Here is a 20,018-nt window from a genome sequence, read left to right as displayed (position 1 = left end):
AGCTTTCTGTTGCCACGGGACTGGTTTTGGAGTATCTTTCTTGGATTTGTGGTTGGCCCGGAAAATTCTGACTAAAGCCATTCCCCACCACAGAAACACTATACTTTATGAGAACTGACAATGGGAAGGACGATACGTGATCCCATGAAGCATTTCCAGGATCCAACCTTAAGTAGAATATCTAGAACACCAAATTCAATCCATGTTGGGCTAAAGATGATGGGAGAATTATATACACATAGTCTGGAAGGATGGAAAAAAACAAGATAAAAATGATTTCTGGGGTAAAGTGGCAAGATCATGTGTGACCAATTCACTGAGAACATGACGTAACACATATAACAGAGCACACAGTTTTTGGAGAGATTCTCCCATCTGGCCCAGGGGCTGCCCCGAACGACAAGGCAGTCCCGGCTGGCAATCCACACCACATCTTGAGCAGGAAGCTCCAGCTTCCATTCCAGTTCCGAGATGCACGCCGCTACGTAAATGCCAGGCAGACCTCAATATACTTACTCTTGTAACAGTGCTTGCGGGGGGGACACTGAGTTCATTAAAGGGGGTGACATTTCTTCAGGATAATAATCTGTCCTCTGTGGTTCGATCCCAGGTTCTATTTTAATTTTTTTCTGTAATAGAGGCTTCTCATATGATTCAATTACAGGGACTACAAAATAAAAATAGAAAAGTTACTCTATGTACCATTTACCGATTTCAGCCTTTAAAAGCTTATTGCACGGCTTCTAGCTACCACACTGATGTGTATCTATTTGCCTTTGGCAAAATGACAGCAGAAATGAATCGGTGGGTGCTTCTTGTTCCTCCTAACAATTACTTTGTCAGCAAGCACCGTTTGGAGGAAGCTGGACTTTTAAGACATCCACCCCCAAAGGATTTCTTCCTTATGACGTTTGGTTATCTCCTTGTTACCCCAGCCTTCTGCCTCTGACCAGTGAGTAAACAAGGTGGCTTTTAATAGCCATTAGTTATCACATGGTCTAAAGGGTTTTTTTTGTGTGTGTGTGGTACGCGGGCCTCCCATTGCTGTGTCCTCTCCCGCTGTGGAGCACAGGCTCTGGACACGCAGGCTCAGTGGCCATGGCTCACGGGCCCAGCCGCTCCGCGGCATGTGGGATCTTCCCAGACTGGGGCACGAACCTGTGTCCCCTGCATCAACCACTGCACCACCAGGGAAGCCCCTAAAGGTATTTCTTAAATGCCTTTTTGCACCTAGAACCATGTTGGTATTCAATAAGGCAAAATATAAAGTCAAGATTCTTATTATCCCCAAGTTGACAAGTATATAGTGACACTAATCATTTCATGGCATTTAACAGACAGCCTGATCCTTGGGAGATCTTCCAGTGTCAACGCTTAAAAAACAAAAAAGAAAAAGCAAATGCCTTAGGCCGACTCTAAGTCGAATATTTCCTTTTCAGAGTTCAACAGCTCTTGGCCCCTTGCCTCCTTTGCTCCCTCACCCAGACTATCTGGTGAAGACCCAAGTCCGGACTAAGCAGGGGGGCGGCAGTGTGGGCGAGTGGCGGAATTTACCTTGCATGCTACTACTGGAATTTTCCATCTCGTCCGATAGAGAGACCATGAGCGGCTGCTGGAGGTGGCTGGTGTACATGAAGGGGACGGGCTGTACGACAACAGGCTGGATGACGGGCAGGATGCCGGGGCTCCGGATGCCGTGGCGGGAGAGGGCCGCAGCCATCACAGGCGGCATGGACAGCGGCACGCTGAAGGGCTGCACGCCGGGCGGCGGCGGCGGCGAGTACTTCTTCCCCGGTGGGCTGGACGACGGCAGGCTCAGCCCCGGCGAGGCTCTCCGGTGCAAGGACTGGAACTTCAGGGAGGACGGAGAGTTCCCGGCAGAGGGCGGCGAGCTCCGCTTATTCACGGTGAGGTCCACCGGCTCCATCTGCATCCCGTGCGACAGGCCTTCCGGGGTCTGGAAGAACTTATCAGATAACGGTGTGGAGTAGATGACGCCATACTTGTTGGGCTTCATCGACTCCATGTAATTAGACGGGTAGGACTATTGGAAAAGAAAGACGGAAACGTGTCAACAGCCAAGTAAGCGTGTTTGCTTGAAACACGAATTAAGATGAAAATATACAACAAGGCACCTTCAATCACATGGACTTTAATAAGTGGTTTGGGTTTAGATACATGCTTGACCCTAAAACAATGCTATGAGAGAGAGCTGGTCTAATAAACGTAAGTACTAAAGTTAACGTGGTAACTGTGTCACACGAAAAATCTCAAATTTAATTCTACAATTATGGCCATGTCCAATGTTAAGGCAGAGGATGATACCTGGAAAACTTCTAAAATAAGTTATGAAACAGAAGGCTTATGGGCCTTTATCATTAGGAGTTGGCGTTGAGGTTCACCAAGAATCAGCCAAGCCAACTAACGTTGTTGATTTTCTGATGGGGTTTCTTACTTGGCAGGAAATACTCTCCCTGGCTCTAGTGTGCTCCAGCTCAGCAGAAAGACACTGAACATTTCTCATACACTGTGTATAACAGGGACAAGTGGAGCTGCATGGTAGTGCCTTAGGATGGTCTTCAGCCACTGACACATCCATGCTACGAGTCCTGGCCTTAGCACTGGAAGTCCTACATCCTAGGAAACGCCTCAATCTCAGGCACACCAGGATGGCCAGTCACCCTACACACCTATACACGGTAGAAGGCCACCCACGAGGGTGATTATGTTCTTGGCTCCAACTTGTGCGATGGACTTATTCACAGTTTGAATGAAACTGCAGATGACTTCATCTCCAAATTTGTGGATGACACAGAACTGTAAGAACGAGCTAATGTAACAGGACTCAAATAAAGACATGTGACGCTGGAAGGGACCTGCACACGAGCCGAGGCCCTGCCTTCTCTCCTTTCCACCTTGCTACCCACCTCATCAAAAGAGGCTGCAGGACAACCTCACGAGATGCTGGAGGAGACGCCAATGGTTTTCCTCCCAAACCTAAGACCTGTTCCACAACTGACCTAATTCATCTTCAGGTACATTTCTCTCTTATAATATCAAGGTAACCTAACTCTCATTTACCAGCTTTAAATATAAATCAATCATAATTGCACACTATGGGTACTGTCCTTGGCCATGGAATTCACTAAAATTACTTCTATACCTTAACTAAAATTAAAAAATAGAAAACTTTGTTGTAGAATGCTTTAAAAAAAATTAAACTCAACATAAGTCATTTTCTTTACTTGTAGGCATTTTAGGGAAACTGAAATTTTTAGTGGTAACATGTCAAGTCTGCCTACAGAAAATTACTTGTACTTGAATATTTTACAGTGAAAGTGAAAAGTAACATACGGTGCCTCTCTTCCAGCTCTAAAATCTGATGTGTCTGTGATTCTGAGGCAACACTAGCTCATGATGCAACTGAGAAAACCCACCAAAGGGGCCTTATAATGAAACAGCTTAAATGTACTATTAATTTCTGAGCCTCCCCAGCCCCTCCAATGGCCACTAATTTGAGTTATAAATAACTGTGGAATAGCAGTGTTTTTGACTGGGATTACCACTGAGATCACACCCTTTTCCTCTCTGGGCCTCACTGGGTAAATCTCCACTTGACTATGCATCAGAATCAGCTGTGCTGCTTTAAAATTCCAGATGCCTGATTCCTTCTCTGGGCCAACTGACCATCAGAGTATTGGAATGTAAGGGGACAGGCAAGTACTTATCTTAATCTGGTTTTGATGTCAGTTTCTCATCGTTAAGATGCACTTTGTTCTTTTGTCCTTTCTTTCTTTACCTGTATCCTCATTCGTAATCTACATAACCACATGGAACAGTGATTCCTGCAGTCTGGTGTACATCTCTCTGATAGACACAGAGCTTTAGAATAGTTATGTGTTTATTTCAGTGCATTAAGAAAAACTATGTTTCTCAGTAGTAGTGACAAAAAGTTCCCTTTAAAAATAACTTTTACAGTAGTGATACAAAGTTCCCTTTTAAGATAACTTTATTATATTCAAAAGCAATTCTATCTCTAGGGCAAGAAAAATTACTAAATAAATATTAGGAGTGCAGGAGCCATGGGGATACGGCAAAATCTGTCAAGGTGGTATTGGATACCCACCTTCCAGGAGGCTGTGAGGTTAAGATTAAAATTGGACTCAATGGGGCTTCCCTGGTGGCGCAAGTGGTTGACAGTCCGCCTGCCGATGCAGGGGACATGGGTTTGTGCCCCAGTCCGGGAGGATCCCACATGCCGCGGAGCAGCTGGGCCCCTGAGCCACGGCCGCTGAGCCTGAGCGTCCGGAGCCTGTGCTCCGCAACGGGAGAGGCCACAACAGTGAGAGGCCCGTGTACCGCCAAAAAAAAAAAAAAAAAAAAAATTGGACTCAATGAGATACCTATGTGATGAACTTAACACACACCGTGGTCCTGCGAGTCCCTTGTCTTCCTTCCTTATACAAGAAGTGTGCGCTGCAATGGGCTTTGATGCTCCCTATCAGGGCTTCTCAAACTTTACTGAGCACACAAATTCACCTGGGAATCTTGTTAAAAGGCAGGTTCTGAATTACTGGGGAGTGACCTAAGGTGCCACAGACCACCCTTGGAACAGCTCAGCTCTAAATGACAGAGATACAGAATAAAAATACTAATTTTTATTATTAAAATGGTATATTGTTTAAATGCAATTGAAAGGTGGGGGCGGGGAGAATTTTCACTAATAATACTGCTTAAAAACAAGGACATGAGGATATAAAATCAGGAAACATGAATTTGTAAAAATATACAAATTGTTTTTAAAAATAGCTTTGAATTACATATTAAGGATCAAATGAGGTAAAGACTGTTTCCACCTTTCTTTAGAACTAGACACACACAGGCGCAACACAAGGTGAGAGGCCCAAAATATACAGTAATATTAATATGAAATAGATTTAAATTTAAATATTGAAATAGGCAAAAGCAAAAGAGGCACAAGGTTTGCTAACAAAAAATTACAAACTTTGTACAATGAGGGTTTAAGGAAGTAATTAACTATAGGAGGAAAAAAAGATTTCTCCTGGTTCTAAAGTTTAACCATCTTGATATAATTTTCTAAAGGGCAAAAGTTCTGGTATGAGAAACAAAAACTCCAGGAAATGGGAGGCAGTATTCATTGTTTCTACTCACGGAATTGTAGCTTCTCCCTTATTTTCAGCCCTAGTCTTCAAAGACATTCCTATGACCTAGATTTTAATGCCAACTTATTGGCAGCTACATAGGAAGCAAAATGAGGACATACTTTTATTGCTGTCATTGTTCGATTTTTCTATCTGTGGGGTGAGTTTAAGGAAAGCAGGAATTTAGAACCTGGGAGATTTGCAAATTTAATAACAGTCTCAGGTTTCTCAAGCCATAAAGAAAGAAACATCCACACATAGAGCTAAGTTTTATAAACATTGTGCACAGTTCTGCAGAGAGCTTGCCCTCCTGTGAATGCCCCCTGCCAGCTATACTGGACATGTGGTTTTTGTAAGGCTCTAGGGCTAAAAGCAGGGGGACTGTTGGGACCTGGGCACATGACTGAGTACACTATTAACAACCTCCAGTCTGACTGCCTCACCTAAGGGTGAAGAAATGTGGTTCTTCAAACTGTCTCACTAGCAAATTTCATAGCAATGTTTACCAGAACCTTCTATGAGACGTGTTTATATGGGTGGAGCATATAAGCCACTGCAATCAGCCAGCAACAATCTGGTTCTCCACAGTGTAAGGACTGATATAGGGCTTGCTTGGGGTGTGTACCTTGGGTGGATACACCCTGGTAATAGTTGCTTCTTCTCTGTTCCAGACTATTCCTGTCTTCTAACAAAGCAATGCAGATAAGTGTGGCTGCACCAGCGAAATCCAAATCAGAGGCAAGTACTGATGAAGCAGAAGGAGGGCATCCAGCCACTGCCAGGCATCCACTGGCTCGTATGCATACTGCTTACTTAAGGAGCTCTGTTTGCGGGAACAGAGCAGCTTGCAGACAAGACTCACGCAAGGCTTCCCCACTCCTGACCCCCACTAGCGGCGGCAATGGGTTTACTCTTCCAGAAGATCTGTTGTTAAGAAAAGTTCTCTCCCTCTGTGGTAACACGCATTCAAGTGTTCACACCTCTGCGCTGTGGGTTATTTCTTTGCTGGCGGCTTCCTGTCACTGGATTGGGAGATGAGGGTCCAGCCCAGGTGCTCAAAGAACACCGGATGAATGGATGATGTGAATCAACACGCTCTCCCAGCAAGGTTTGACTACTGACAAGGCTCAGGATAATACTAATTCTTTGATTCTCAAAAACATGACTTTTTTAAGTGTGGTGAGGAAAAAGGCACAGGGTTTGGATAATTTTTCAGTGCTATCACTTCATGTGAAAGTGAGAATTAATAGTTTCTCATTTTATTGGAAATAGTTTTGGTGAGTTTTCCACTACAAGATGGTTTAAGTGGATGGAGTAACTCCATGAAACGTGGATGAGTCTCTGTTTCAGTGTTCATTAATATGAAAAAAATATGCCGTCTGTTACAGGGCGATGGCAAGTCAAAGGAATCTTCATACCAAGGGTGGGCTTCCAAGTGCAGGAAGACGTGGTGCATTTATAAACAAACTTGCTGCAAACAGCAAATGTCATGCCCCTCTATGCAAACAAAAGCAGAAAGCTCTCTTTCTACCAGGCTCAGAAAAGTCATGAAAAGTTTCTGTTAGAACACAGCAGAGGGACTACTGATTTCTAAGTACTTCTCAATCTGTAAGGAGTCCGTTAGATGATAATTTTCATTAAAGAAAAAAATACACGTTCTTCAAAAGTAATCTTCCTGTAGGAAAAGAATATGAGGGCATACTTTTAAAAATTCCTTCTCACTTCCTGAATTAAGTCCTAATTTTCAAACTTCTTTGGCAGTATCGGTAAAAACAACTCCTTTATGTGCATATTTTATATACACCTGCCATTTCACATTTTACAAATTAAAAATCTCCAATTTCACAAATAAGGAAAAACAATGGGAGGCTCAGGGAGCTGCTGGTTTTGCCAGCGTCGCACTGATGGTAAGTAACAGAGATCCACGGCACAGAGGCGGGTGTACTCCGCCCCCCATTCTTGCAAATCTTACCAGGATTGACAACCCAAAGTCTAATGTGCCTCAGGGAACAAGGTTTAGTGGGAAGTATGAAGGCTTATACTTCAGCCAGAGAAAAATGACATTTCCTCACTTTCTCTAAACTATAGCAAAATACCAAATAGGCAGATTGCTTCTGCTCTTCTCACTTTTTAAGAAAAAGGAGTGGGGGAGGGGAATTAAGTCACTGTAAAATATTTTTATGCATATGTGGAATTAAAACAAAAAGAATCTTACACATGTCTACGGCTTAATGTTTAGAACATTGACTTGAATAAACAAAGACCTCAACCTTCAGATCAAAGGCAGAATTAAAAAGGAAAAAAGGCACAATAAATCAGGTTTCATATACTCCACCTATGAAGGGAGGAAAGATAAAATCTGAAGATTTAAGAGTGGAAACAAAAGCTTTTAATTTTGTTATGTAAAATAATCACAATGCCCTACTCCCCAAATGTCTTAGTTAACTGAGGTTTGGCTGAATTAAGAAAAAGAAACTTTATTATAAGGACTGAAACTATCTTTTGGTTGAGACAATGTAATTAAATCCTATAAGCATCTGTAGAAGTTGAAAACCAGAGCATGAAGGAGAAAAAGACCATTAATTGCAAAAATACTTCTACATATTTTAACTCCATATATTAATACAAGTTCCAGCATTACAAGTATAACCGTTACTTCAAATTAATCTTATTTCCATTTTTTCGGCAAAGTGTATTTCCTTGCACTTAACTGTATTGTGCCAACTTTATTTTAGCTTTAGGCTTTTGTGACACATTCCCATGCCTGAATACAAAATGCATCACTGATGGTCCTGCGTCATTTATCAAATTAATCATATTCTTCAGTACTAAAAACCTATTCATATTTCAAGGATATAATTAATGGGGAAATTTTATACCTTAATATTCCTCCAATATGATCATGCAGCAGTTGGGAGAAGGGGTTGATGACCAAACGAGTAACATTAGAAGTCAATTTAGTGGTTTGATTAATATAATTCTTATTGCTCTGTTATTATCATATTCAGACACGCAGTTATCCACTTATCATGCAGGAAGGTGAATGTTATTTCCTGACTTAACTTTTCACTGTACACAGTGGTAAACACTTCACTGGCACAGTAATCTCCATGGCAACTCAGTTCCAAGGGCCTCGGAGTGACCCCTGTGTCTTGTATAAACAGTTTTGGCAGGAACCTCCACAGCCAATGCATAAGGATGATCTAATTTTTGCAAGCGTGTCATTACCAGCCTTCAGATACACAACTCAGGCCAAGTTTTTCCCCTTGTGAGTATTTTCCAAGCCCATGGAAGAAAAGAGCAGGACAGAATTGGAAGCGTGGCCTTGTTATATTCACTAAACCAGATCTCCTCAAGTCTCAACCACTCCCTGTTTTGCAGTCGGACACCTTTCTGTTGTCACCCATGTCCCACCTCCACAGCACAGGTGTTGCACCTCTATAAACACCTGGACTAATTACTTGTTCCCTGGTGGCCGAGAAGCATGTAGAGGGGCCTGGCTCACAGGAGGGGCTAGCTTAGCACTAAGGTGTTGAAAAAAACAGTGAACGTAATTCCCTCCCAGTCACAGACTCTTCTGAGTGATACGAAATTCCATCCTCAGGGTCAAGTTCATTCTTTCCCTAGCTTCTCCCCAGTCACAGCTCCATATGGCTGCTAGAAGTTTAAGCAAATCACTTTATTCTTAATATATTTTTACATGCAAAAGGACCAAGGAGTTCCCCCCCTCCCCCAGTTTTCATCTTTTTAATCAGCTCCTTGAAGGACAGCCTAAACACTACATGAGATAAAATGGAGTACTTTTTTTTCTTCCAGTATTTAAAAAAACGACATTCACAAACATGTTTAAGAAACTCTTCTATATAGTCTGGGTGGTGATTTCAAGTGAAAAACACCTCTAAGTAAACGCTTCTTTTTTTTTAACATCTTTATTGGAGTATAATTGCTTTACAATGGTGTGTTAGTTGCTGCTGTATAACAAAGTGAATCAGCTATATATATACATATATCCCCATATCTCCTCCCTCTTGAGTCTCCCTCCCACCCTCCCTATGCCACCCCTCTAGGTGGTCACAAAGCACCGAGCTGATCTCCCTGTGCTATCTGGCTGCTTCCCACTAGCTATCTGTTTTACGTTTGGTAGTGTATATATATGTCCATGCCACTCTCTCACTTCATCCCAGCTTACCTTCCCCCTCCCCGTGTCCTCAAGTCCATTCTCTACATCTGTGTCTTTATTCCTGTCCTGTCCCTAGGTTCTTCAGAACCATTTTTTTTTAGATTCCATATATGTGTTAGCATACGGTATTTGTTTTTCTCTTTCTGACTTACTTCACTCTGTATGACAGACTCTAGGTCCACCCACCTCACTACAAATAACTCAATTTCGTTTCTTTTTATGGCTGAGTAATATTCCATTGTATATATGTGCCACATCTTCTTTATCTATTCATCTGTCGATGGACACTTAGGTTGCTTCCATGTCCTGGCTATTGTAAACAGAGCTGCAATGAACACTGCAGTACATGACTCTTTTTGAACTATGGGTAAACTCGTTCTTGATGCAGATTTCTTGTAGGTACATTTGGAAACTGCTTCCTAATCATGATAAACATTGCATACCAGTTTTTTTTTAATGTCCCTAAATACACGTTAATTTTAAAAAATTAATCTGGCTAAACTTATTTTTGCCAAAACCAATAATCCTGAGAACTCAAACTAAAAAACTGGTAACTGAGGGGGTTTTGTAAAACGACTTCTATTGTGAGCAGATGCTCCTGTGGCCCAAGTTCTGCGCTGATCACATCTTGGGGGCAGGTGGGGCTTTGGGGCACAGGGCTTAAGGAAACATGGATCCCAGTTATTAAATGGGGCACAGTTGCTAGGAGGGTATTTACCTCACTTACTACCAGGGGCTTTCAGAAAAGTTTGCCTACCAAATGCCTGTCAAGTAACGAGTAGCTTTAAGGAATAACACAACACACAGTAGAGTTATTACCACTTGGAATAAGTAAGAAGAGGTGTTTGGTTTTGGAAAACTTACCACCGAGACAGGATCCATGGCCTCTTGCTTGACAGGGACTGGGTCAAACATGAGCATTCTTTTAATTATGCTTTCTAGGGTGCTCTGGTGTTTGGCCTAGAAAACAAAACAAAGTGTCTCTCTAAATCCCAAGGTTACTTTCAATATAAATCAGTAAAAGAAATATATATATAATATTCCCCACCCCTCCCCCCTCTCTGCTCCTTCCCCTCCCCTGCCCCCGGAATGGTTGGAATTTGTTTCCCTTACCTATGAAAGATGCCATTTTATGTAATTAAAACCAGACTCCATGGTCATAACTGGGTGAGAGCCAACGGGCATTTCTAACTCAAATACATAAACCCTGATGTTTCTGGAACAATAGGTACAGCCTCTTCTGAGCAGCCACGCTTGTTCAAGATTACTGTTCAGGGCTTCCCTGGTGGTGCAGTGGTTGAGAATCTGCCTGCTGATGCAGGGGACACGGGTTCGAGCCCTGGTCTGGGAGGATCCCACATGCCGCGGAGCAACTAGGCCCGTGAGCCACAACTCCTGAGCCTGCGCATCTGGAGCCTGTGCTCCGCAACAAGAGAGGCCGCCATAGTGAGAGGCCCGCGCACCACGATGAAGAGTGGCCCCCGCTTGCCACAACTAGAGGAAGCCCTTGCACAGAAACAAAGATGCAACACAGCCAAAATAAATAAATTAATTAGAACTAAGGGTTCAGAGAAAGTAAAAAAAAAAAAAAAAAAAAAGATTACTGTGCAGCTCAATAGAAGTTAACACTATATATGAATGTTAAACACCTTTCCTTTCCCCCTTTTGTTACAGAAAAATCAGGAAAAAACAAGGCAGGCAAAAAGACAACTTAGAACCAACCATCGTGAATATCTTTGTCTTTATCCCTCCAAACTCTCTTTTTAAGTGGATTGTAATATGCATACTACATAGTACCCATAATTTCACCTAACAGTTTACTGGGAAAATGTTTCTTTTTCAGTAAGTGCGGTTCCATACCATCAAGTTCAGTGTGCCACTGTGTGAACCGATCAGATATTTGCGGCTTGCGGGATCTTAGTTCCCCGACCAGGGATGAAACCCAGGCCCCCTGTACAGGAAGCACAGAGTCTTAACCACTGGACCGCCAGGGAAGTCCCCAATCAGATTTTTAAAAATTCCTCTTATTGGGCACTTAAGTTGCTTCTAAATTTTCACCATTACAGATAGCAATGAGCACTTTTATACTTACATCCTCCTGTGCATCCTTAATTTTTAGGATAAATTTTATGAAGGGGAATTCTAGAGTGAGAAGCGTGTACTTTTACCAAAGCATTTGCTGTATCATCCAGCAAAGATACTCTATAAAAATTAAAACTTTGCTAATTTGTTAATATCAAAATGACAAACGATTTTTAGTCTCTATTGATTTAATTATTGAAGCTGAGTCTTCTTCATTTTTATTTACCATTTACATTTCTTCTTTTACAAGTTGATTTTTTTTGTGGGGGGGCCATGCTGCACGGCACACAGGATCTTAGTTCCCTGACCAGGGATCGAACTGGCACCCCCTGCGGTGGAAGCACAGAGTCCTAACCACGGGACCACCAGGGAATTCCCTACATTTCTTCTTTTGAGAAATGCCTAAATTCAGGTCTTGAGTTCCCGGTCCCTGCTTGTGGTTTTCTAAGTACTTTTTTTTTTTGCGGTAGGTGGGCCCCCCACCGCTGTGGCCTCCCGCTGCGGAGCACAGGCTCCGGACACGCAGGCTCAGCGGCCATGGCTCACGGGCCCAGCCGCTCCGCAGCATGTGGGATCCTCCCGGACCGGGGCACGAACCCGTGTCCCCTGCATCGGCAGGCGGACTCTCAACCACTGCGCCACCAGGGAAGCCCTCTAAGTACTTTTTTTTATATGAAGACTATTACCTTGTATTTACTCCAATTTCTCCTCATAAGGAAATAAGACAATCTTTAGCCTAATGTAAAGAAAATGTCCATCTTGATTCTGTTGGATCTTTCTCTCCTTCTTTTGTTATGCTTGTGTTATCCCTTTCCTCCTGTGTTCTACACTGTCCACTTCTGGCACTAAAGTACATCAAATAATCGCTTCCTCACAAGACAAAATATTCAGTCTGCTGAACATTTAACTGCATTTCATACATTATAGGATCACCGCCCACATACTACCCAGATCATCAACAACTTTCTTCAGGCACCTCCTATGCAAATTTGGTTAGAAGTGAGGTCTTTATGTGTTACTTTGGTTTGGGTGGGAACGTAAACAAGTTCTAGATTGAGTTCTACCAGAAAAAGGTATAGAAATCCCTGGTTTAGACTACTTCCTGTATTTCAGTATTTAAACATCCCATCCCCACCTCCATGATAGCAATTCTGTAGCCAGTGGTGTCCATGCTCTATGGGTTAAACTAAGATATCATCACACACAATTATAAAAGTAATACTGTGTAGTTCTTGTGCTTCACTGCTTTGCTGAAGAAAGACTGTCCTGGGTCTTGTGACAACACGTGAATATCATCATTAACTCAACATAAGGCCCTGACTTCAAAATTATATTTTCCTACATCACAGGACGTATTATAATCTGTGAACACAATTTGATACCAGGCTGCTCAAATCAATGGTGCTACCACCCTCTTCTGTATCCCAGCAAGAACAAACCTCACAGCCAGTGAAAAATGGATGATTTCATAATGAAGGATGAAAACCCCTTTTGTGTCTTTGGATCTATTATTAACCAGTTCCCAGGCTAGCAGCTGTACAGATGGATATGGTTCTAAGAATTGCTGTCCAGGGCCCTACAGCGGACCGTAAACAAAAGACGTGAGATAGCCCCCTTATATCAATGAGGTCAGATAATTCAGCAGCCTCGACCCACAGCTGGTCATCCTCCCCCAAGCCTTTTAAATTTAATTTACTCTTACAGATTCATCCACTCCACTAGACAGTATCTTGCTGCAAATCCTTCTAAACAAAAGTACTCACATTCTCAGGAGTGTAAGGAAAGAGTCCTGATCTGTAGACTCAAGCAGGAGATCTGCACCTGACCCCTGACATGAGGGAGAGGAGGAGGGAGACCCTTTTTCACATGTAAAATGCAGAGGACACCTCCTTTGCCTACTTCCTAAAACACTTACCTTCAAGGTTTTGGAAAAAATCAAATGAGATTAAAACAAAACAAAAAAACTCTTTTTGCCCTCTTAAGTCATTTACATCACTGAATATGCACACAATTTTTGGATCTATATACTGTACAAACAGCACTAAATTTGTTGGTTCCGATTTCGGAAATGCCAGGTACTTGTCTCTTTGCTAACATACACCTAGCCTTAGAGGTCAATCCCCTCCACCCTTAAAAAACTCAGACTAAATTCAGTTTCAAAGGTAATAGCTGCCTACATCCTGTATGAGATCTTACATAGGGCCTTGTCACTTGACTGCTGTACCATCGCAATAGCTTCCTAGCATCTCCACACCTTGCCTTACCTGGAATCCTTTCCTACAAGCAGGAGCAGCACAGTGGAATTAAGATGATGGGCTCTGTAGCTCATTTTGGTTCAAAATTTAACACCATCATTTAGCTCATAAAGCCTTCAATAACTTTTTCAAATGCCTATAGCAATAAGTACTGAACCCATTCGGAAATGAATTACACATTAACCTGCTATAGCTTGGGTCATTTTAAGACATTATTTAAATTACTTTCATTCTTTAATTTTTGTGTTTTATCTAAATTTAGGGAAATTCGTGCTTTGAAAGACTTATGAGAAAAAAATCGTCTAACATAAAGCATCCCTTCTAACAAAACCTGATTCATTTTTATTAAAAAAATTGTAAAGGTATGTTTATTTGTTCAGAACTGTACCTCAAAGAGTAACTCAATCACTGATGAAGGGATATTTCTCATACACAAGTATTAGAATTAATAAATGAAGAAGCAAGATACAATTGAGAATACCTCATTTTGAAACTCCTAACTAAATAATGCATCACCGGACAATAAAAAGTCTGTGCAAAATTCAAATATCACTATGAACAGAACCAAACTCACTGTCCACTCACATGCTTAACAGCACTTTGCTCTCCATTTGGTAGCTTCTAAAATGACTGATTATACTTTCAGTGATAGTCACACGATATGGAATGAGGAGGTCATGTGGTGAAAAAAAAAAAGAAAAGAACAAGACACACCCTAACCCTTACTTAACAAGAGCTTCTTGGGAGGGGTGGGGCAGCAGCTTTATACACACCTGTGTGCCCGTTTTTAAATTTATTAATTCTATAATTAAAACTTTTAATAAAAATAAGACGGAAGCTAAGCTAGAAAGAAACCAAATTTAGAAAGGGAATCAAATACATTAACACAAATCAGGCTTTTGTTTATTTATTGCAGAAAACGTCTAGACTCTGTACCTACTGTTTCTGTCTCTGAACAGACCACTTTTTGCCATGAGCATTGACCTTGTCTTTGGGTTCTGATCTAGAATCAGAAAAGAGTGACCGCAGTGTCTCCAAAGGGCCTTCCATATAACTGGGAAGTAACTCACGCACTGGAAGAACTGGGGTTCCTAAACTTAGTGGCTTTTGTTAACGCGTGGGCGACTCAGTGCTCTGGGGCTATTACCATCATGTTAAAAGAATGCTGAGTCAACTACAAAGGCTGTAGAACTATTACTACACAACCCTGACAGCAGTCCCAAGTAGAACCATTAGGTGGCGCACTAAAACAAGTATAAAGACTAGGACAGAGGCGATACATTGAGTTTGCCAACATCAAGGTCTTTAAACGTAGTGGGGTTTTAACTAGGCTCAGGAATTCTTATCACAGAGGTGAGAAGGCCCCCCCAAATGGTTCTGTTTTTTCTTACAACTACTTCCCAAACATTAACACATTTACATCTTAGTTGTGTTTAACTAGCTTAGGAAACATACATTCTAAGCTAGCAATACCAGGATAATACAAAATAAAAAAAGTGGCAAAACTGGTTTAAAAAAGCTTCTAAGTTATCAAGGTGCCTTAAAAGCAAAAATATAGGAACATCACCATTGCCAAAATAATCTTCCATCACTGGAACAAATGTCATCTTCCCCCAACTGTGTTATTTTGCTGGGAAGGGCCAATACAACTGAATTTTCCTCCAAAAGGAAGCAACAGATTTCCCATCACACTCTCTCTACTTATACTTCTGACTTTTCAGATGTCAGAAGAAGGCTCAGAATTTTGCCAAAATGCACAACCACATGTTTATGTCTTAAAAAGCTTTGGTGAATCACTTACATGAAGTTTCACAAGCAATATAGTTTCATCTCCTTTTCAGCCCTCCAAGGGGCCTACTCGACAATTGCTTTATGAGGGTACAAATAAGCCGCAGAGCTTAGAAATACAGACAGGCCTTAATGTAAGAGGAGGTTATGTTGCCAGCCTCCTTTGAAAGTAGCTTGTCTTGAAGCTACAGCTCATTTTATTACAGAAACAACCTTATAAATAACTGCCCCTTCCTTAGAAGCATGACACACAGAGAAAGAGGTGTGAGGTGGGGGACGGAGGGGGGTCTGGAGGGGGAATGTGTGTATCTCAAGTCAATTTCTTGGTGATATATCAGGATTTGCTTCTGACACTGTCCCTTTCTCATCTCCTGTTTAATGCACTCAAAGGGTCCCTGTATTCTTCTCCCCCAGCGCAGCCTGACCCTAAGGCTCAAGATTACCTGCCTCTCTCAAAGCTAATCTGTTTCCTAGCCGACCTCACCCAGGTGTAAGGAGAAAAACAGGATGGTCAAACCAACACACCGTCTGTAAGCGCCCCTTTCAATTCTCCCAAGTGTTTGGATGTTAAAGAAGGGAAGCATGTTGCCTTCCCTCACCCCTTACTCCCCAAAGGAACTTCAGGGAAAAAAATTAAGAAAAGAGTTAAAACAAACAAACAAAAAAATGTGTGTGTGTGTAATTCTTGGTCAGGAGGAGGACCAGGGCAGGCAGGCAACGTCCCTGTAGCTAAACTTCCTTTCCAAAGAAATTTTCTTTCTTTACTTTTGTACCCAAACTCTTCCAAGAGCTCCCAGGAGTTGAATATTTAAAGGCAGCTGCTCCGGCCAGAAATACAAGAGGCCACACAACAGATGTAAGCAGGCATTTCTAAGTCAGAGCCTCCTTTCAGGACAGCCAAATGCTGGCACCTACCTGGAAAGGCGTCTCGTTTTCATGTCACTCGGTGATCTGTCTCCTAGCTCAGTCTTCTATTGCTGGTGCGAAAGGAAAAACTCCATGGAACACTTCTGAATCTTTGCCCCTCATAAATTCGTTATTTTACATGAAAATGTTTTGTAAATGGGGAAGGAGTTAATTACTTAGTTTCAGATTAACTGTAATGACCCATGAGCAAACAATCCGCCCTCTCCCCTCTCGGCTAACAAGCCACCCAACTTTACTTTCCTGCATCCGCCCATCTGCTCCACCCTATGGAGAGTTGCCAAGGCAGTCTGACTTGTCCAAACAGGACATGGCTTCAGATAAGATTCTGCCCACACCCTGTACTTCGGAAAGACCAAGTGAAGCAATTGCCTTTGCATGTAAATAAGGACAGGTGCAAAGGTAACAACCAAGCAACCTCCCTACACATTTCCAGCTGGAGCCCAGCAGAGCAGGGGTGGGGGAGGGGAGACCCAAGCCCATACCCTTTAGTAAACTCTCAAGTTCAATGCCACCTAGTTAGTGGCCTACAACATCTTTCTTAGAGAAATTTTAGCGAACACTCATCATTTTCCCTACTGAGGTTACAGACTCAGTTTCGTCCTTCACGCTCTCGCACAATTTTGTAATTTAGTTTTAAGGGCGAGCAACCTCAACTCAATTGAAAAGCACCTCTAATGTGTACTCCTGCTGGGTACACGTCTTACAAGATCTGCCTCAGCCTTCAGTTTTCTTCTGTGAAGTGTTATATAATCAGACCCAGAGGGGCTGCGTGAGGCCACTGCCTCTGTCTGCCTCTCCGCTGGGTGCCCTATCGCTGGAGACCCACCCAACTCCACCCTAAAGGGCCTCCACCCATGGGGCCCCGCCCTGCCGGGGTGGGGTGGGTGGCCCTGGGAGGGACCAATTGGCTCAGGTCAGCTGACAGTTCCTGGAAATTCCAGCCTGAGCGGAGATGGCTGGAACCTTGCAAATAACCAGAAAGAAGTGGTGGTATTTCCCCCAGCTCCCGAGGATGCTCCATTAAGCGTTTATTTCAGAGCCACAGAACCTCTGGATGTGGAACTGAGCTAATACTGCCCTCTTCCTTCAAAAGTAAACAAACAAAAAAGCGTTTTGCACCAGTGCTATGTAAGAGAATTCAACCCGTCCCAGATGGAAACCCTCCTCCTCCTTGCTCCCCTCCCCCATTTGCCTTATCTTCTCGTCACTCACCATGGAAGCCTAGAGGTCCTCTTTTAAGCCTTCCTCCCCGACTCTTCTCTGCACACCTACTGCTGCCACTAGGGGGCCAGGCCCTCAGTACCCCAAGAGTGTGCTACTGGGGTCTCACCTCCACTAGTCTATCCCAGGATGGAGAATCCATCCTGACGCCGCTGCCACCTACATTTCTCAAAGCCCTCTTCTCAGCTGGTCTTTCCCAAGCTCCCAAACCTTCCTCCGACGGGACCCCCAGGGCTTGCAGAGTCAGTTCAAGCACCATGCTCGGCGTCCCCTCTCCTACCAGCTGCCCCACCTCCACCAGGCGCCCTCCACGCTGGCTGCCCTGTCCCCCGCCTCCCCACTCCGCCTTTGTTCATTTTCGGCCCTGACGCTGGGCAACCAGGGTGGAATGCCCGTCCCCTTCCGGCTTATCTAAATCCTCCTAATTCTTCAAAGACCAGCTCAAGGCCCTCGCCGCTCGGCGCAGCCAGCTGATTGCTCCCTGACCAATCTGAGGCCACCTCTTCTTACCTAGATAGGCTGGGCCTTTCTGCTTTACAAATGGTCTGCCCAGGACCACCACCCGGACTGGCGGCACCTGAGGACAGGAGTGCTTTACACCTCCTTAGAGGCGCTCCCTCCCTGCTCCCCAGAGGAGATCAGGAACATCCACTACGTTTTTTTGCCAGGCCCAAAGGAGTGAATATAAAAGCACTGAGCCGGTATGAGGAGTCCCACAGTCACTTCCCTTTCCCTTCAAATGCACTTGAAATCTCCCTTAAATAAAACAAACAAACAAAAAAACCCTCCCTTAAATAAGTAATAGGAGTAAGGGGACCTAACCTAAAGGAAACCTATTAAACCAAACTTCCTCAAAAAAAAGGTATGCTCCTAACTTTAACCTTGCCTGCTCCGGGTCCTCCAGAGACCTTATCAGCATCATCCTTTTTTTAAATTATTATTTTTTTTACCCACCCAGAGATCTTCTAAACAAGTCTAGTGTCAAGGTCTCTACTCTGTTTTAAAACCTAAGATAGGGGGAAAAAAAATGACAGCAAGAGAGAAGACAAAGAGGCGACTTCAAGGTGTGTGTGTGTGTGTGTGTAACAAACACTAGGTTTGTTTTGTTTTAAGCCTCTTCTATTGACCAAGGAAAGGCAGGGGCTCAGTGATGTCACAGGTTTCCTACTGGCACTCACTGGGTGCTGTTCTTTACATGGACTGTGTCATTTCATTCCTATGAGGTGGGGAGGTACTACCTTCCCATTTTACTGATAACACCGAAACAGAGAGGTAAATTAATCTGCCCAAGATCACACAGCTGGTAAAGTGGTAGAGCTGGGATTCAAACCCCAAGTAGTCAGACTTCAAGGCTGGTGGTGGACCTGGCACTCCACCCTGTTGTCTCCCTGGCAGGGGACAACACACATCAAGAGTGGGATGGAGAGTTCTGCAGACAGGTCTGTCATTCGGGGATCTGGAACCAGGGGTAGTGTACTTACAGCAGTGGTGACTTCAACTCCTTCCCACTGGTCCCTGATGCCTCCCCTGTCTCAGTGCATGCCCGGACGCAACATCAAAAGACACATTCTGAAGGCCCCAAATTAGCCGATTATTCTTCCTAGCCAGTGCATCCATAACTGTTCAGAAAAAACTGGCAGCTTCACCCAAGTAAATACGGAAATCCTCATAATAACTGTACAAAGGTGGAAGGGTCAGGTCCTCGTCCCCATTTTAGAAATGAGGAAATGGAGGAACAGAGGTGAAAAGACTCGCCCAAATTCACAGAGCTGGCTGGAGCTGCAGCCAAGAAGCCAAGTGTGTCCGCTGCAGACCTACGGCTCTTTCTGTTCTGCTCCACTCTGTGCTCTGGGACTCACTCTGAAGTAGAATTATCTTATAGTTGGGGCACTCCCCTGGGGCCAGGGGCGTGGGGCGTGTGTGCCACACTGGCCCATGGAAGGCAGTGCCATGGGGAGGCTCCAGTGGACAATTACGATTTCCAAGTGACTCTTCAGGTTAGATCACTCTGGACCTACTCCATCTTGTGGCATAACTGAGAAAAATGACTGCAATCTTAGATTAGCTCTAATGAGTAGGTGCTCAATAAATACTTGTGAGATGAATACATGAATGGATGTCAAACTACCCTTCTTACATGCTAGGATAAAATGAAGGGCAAGGACCTCAGAGTGACTGTACACCAGGGGTCACACAAGGAAAATTTGCCCAGGGGCCAGTGCAGCTAGCCTTAAAATCATCTTCTAAAACCTGAAACGCAAAGTAAATGTGAAAACTTTACTCAGGAGGCTTGGGAGACAAAACACCCTTGTCTGGAGAACTAAGTGGAACAGGAACTTGAACTTCCTAATGTTAGCGGTTTGGGGGGTGCAAAGCTTTGGAAGGTACCAGGGTGTAAAGTGC

General features: G+C 43.4%; 1 protein-coding gene across 3 annotated transcripts in view; it reads right to left on the bottom strand.

Moving 5' to 3' along the window:
* Nucleotides 1–20,018, bottom strand: part of KLF3 (KLF transcription factor 3) — a 36,572-nt gene that overhangs the window by 10,663 nt on the left and 5,891 nt on the right. The window contains exons 2-5 of one of the 3 annotated variants that reach the window (XM_082641818.1): nucleotides 16,383–16,444; nucleotides 10,207–10,302; nucleotides 1,555–2,044; nucleotides 517–667 (exon numbers count right to left, since the gene is read on the bottom strand). In XM_082641818.1, coding sequence (XP_082497944.1) covers nucleotides 517–667; nucleotides 1,555–2,044; nucleotides 10,207–10,263 — 698 coding nt within the window. In that variant the 5' untranslated portion in view covers nucleotides 10,264–10,302; nucleotides 16,383–16,444. Of the gene's footprint in view, nucleotides 1–516; nucleotides 668–1,554; nucleotides 2,045–10,206; nucleotides 10,303–11,202; nucleotides 11,290–16,382; nucleotides 16,445–20,018 lie in introns of those variants that run through there. The other 2 variants (XM_082641816.1, XM_082641817.1) reach the window with 2 other exon arrangements.

This window comes from Mesoplodon mirus (assembly GCF_964341445.2).
Source record: "Mesoplodon mirus genome assembly, chromosome: 2".
In the NCBI taxonomy this organism is placed as follows: Eukaryota; Metazoa; Chordata; class Mammalia; order Artiodactyla; family Ziphiidae; genus Mesoplodon; species Mesoplodon mirus.
This window is presented reverse-complemented; position numbering and strand designations above follow the sequence as displayed.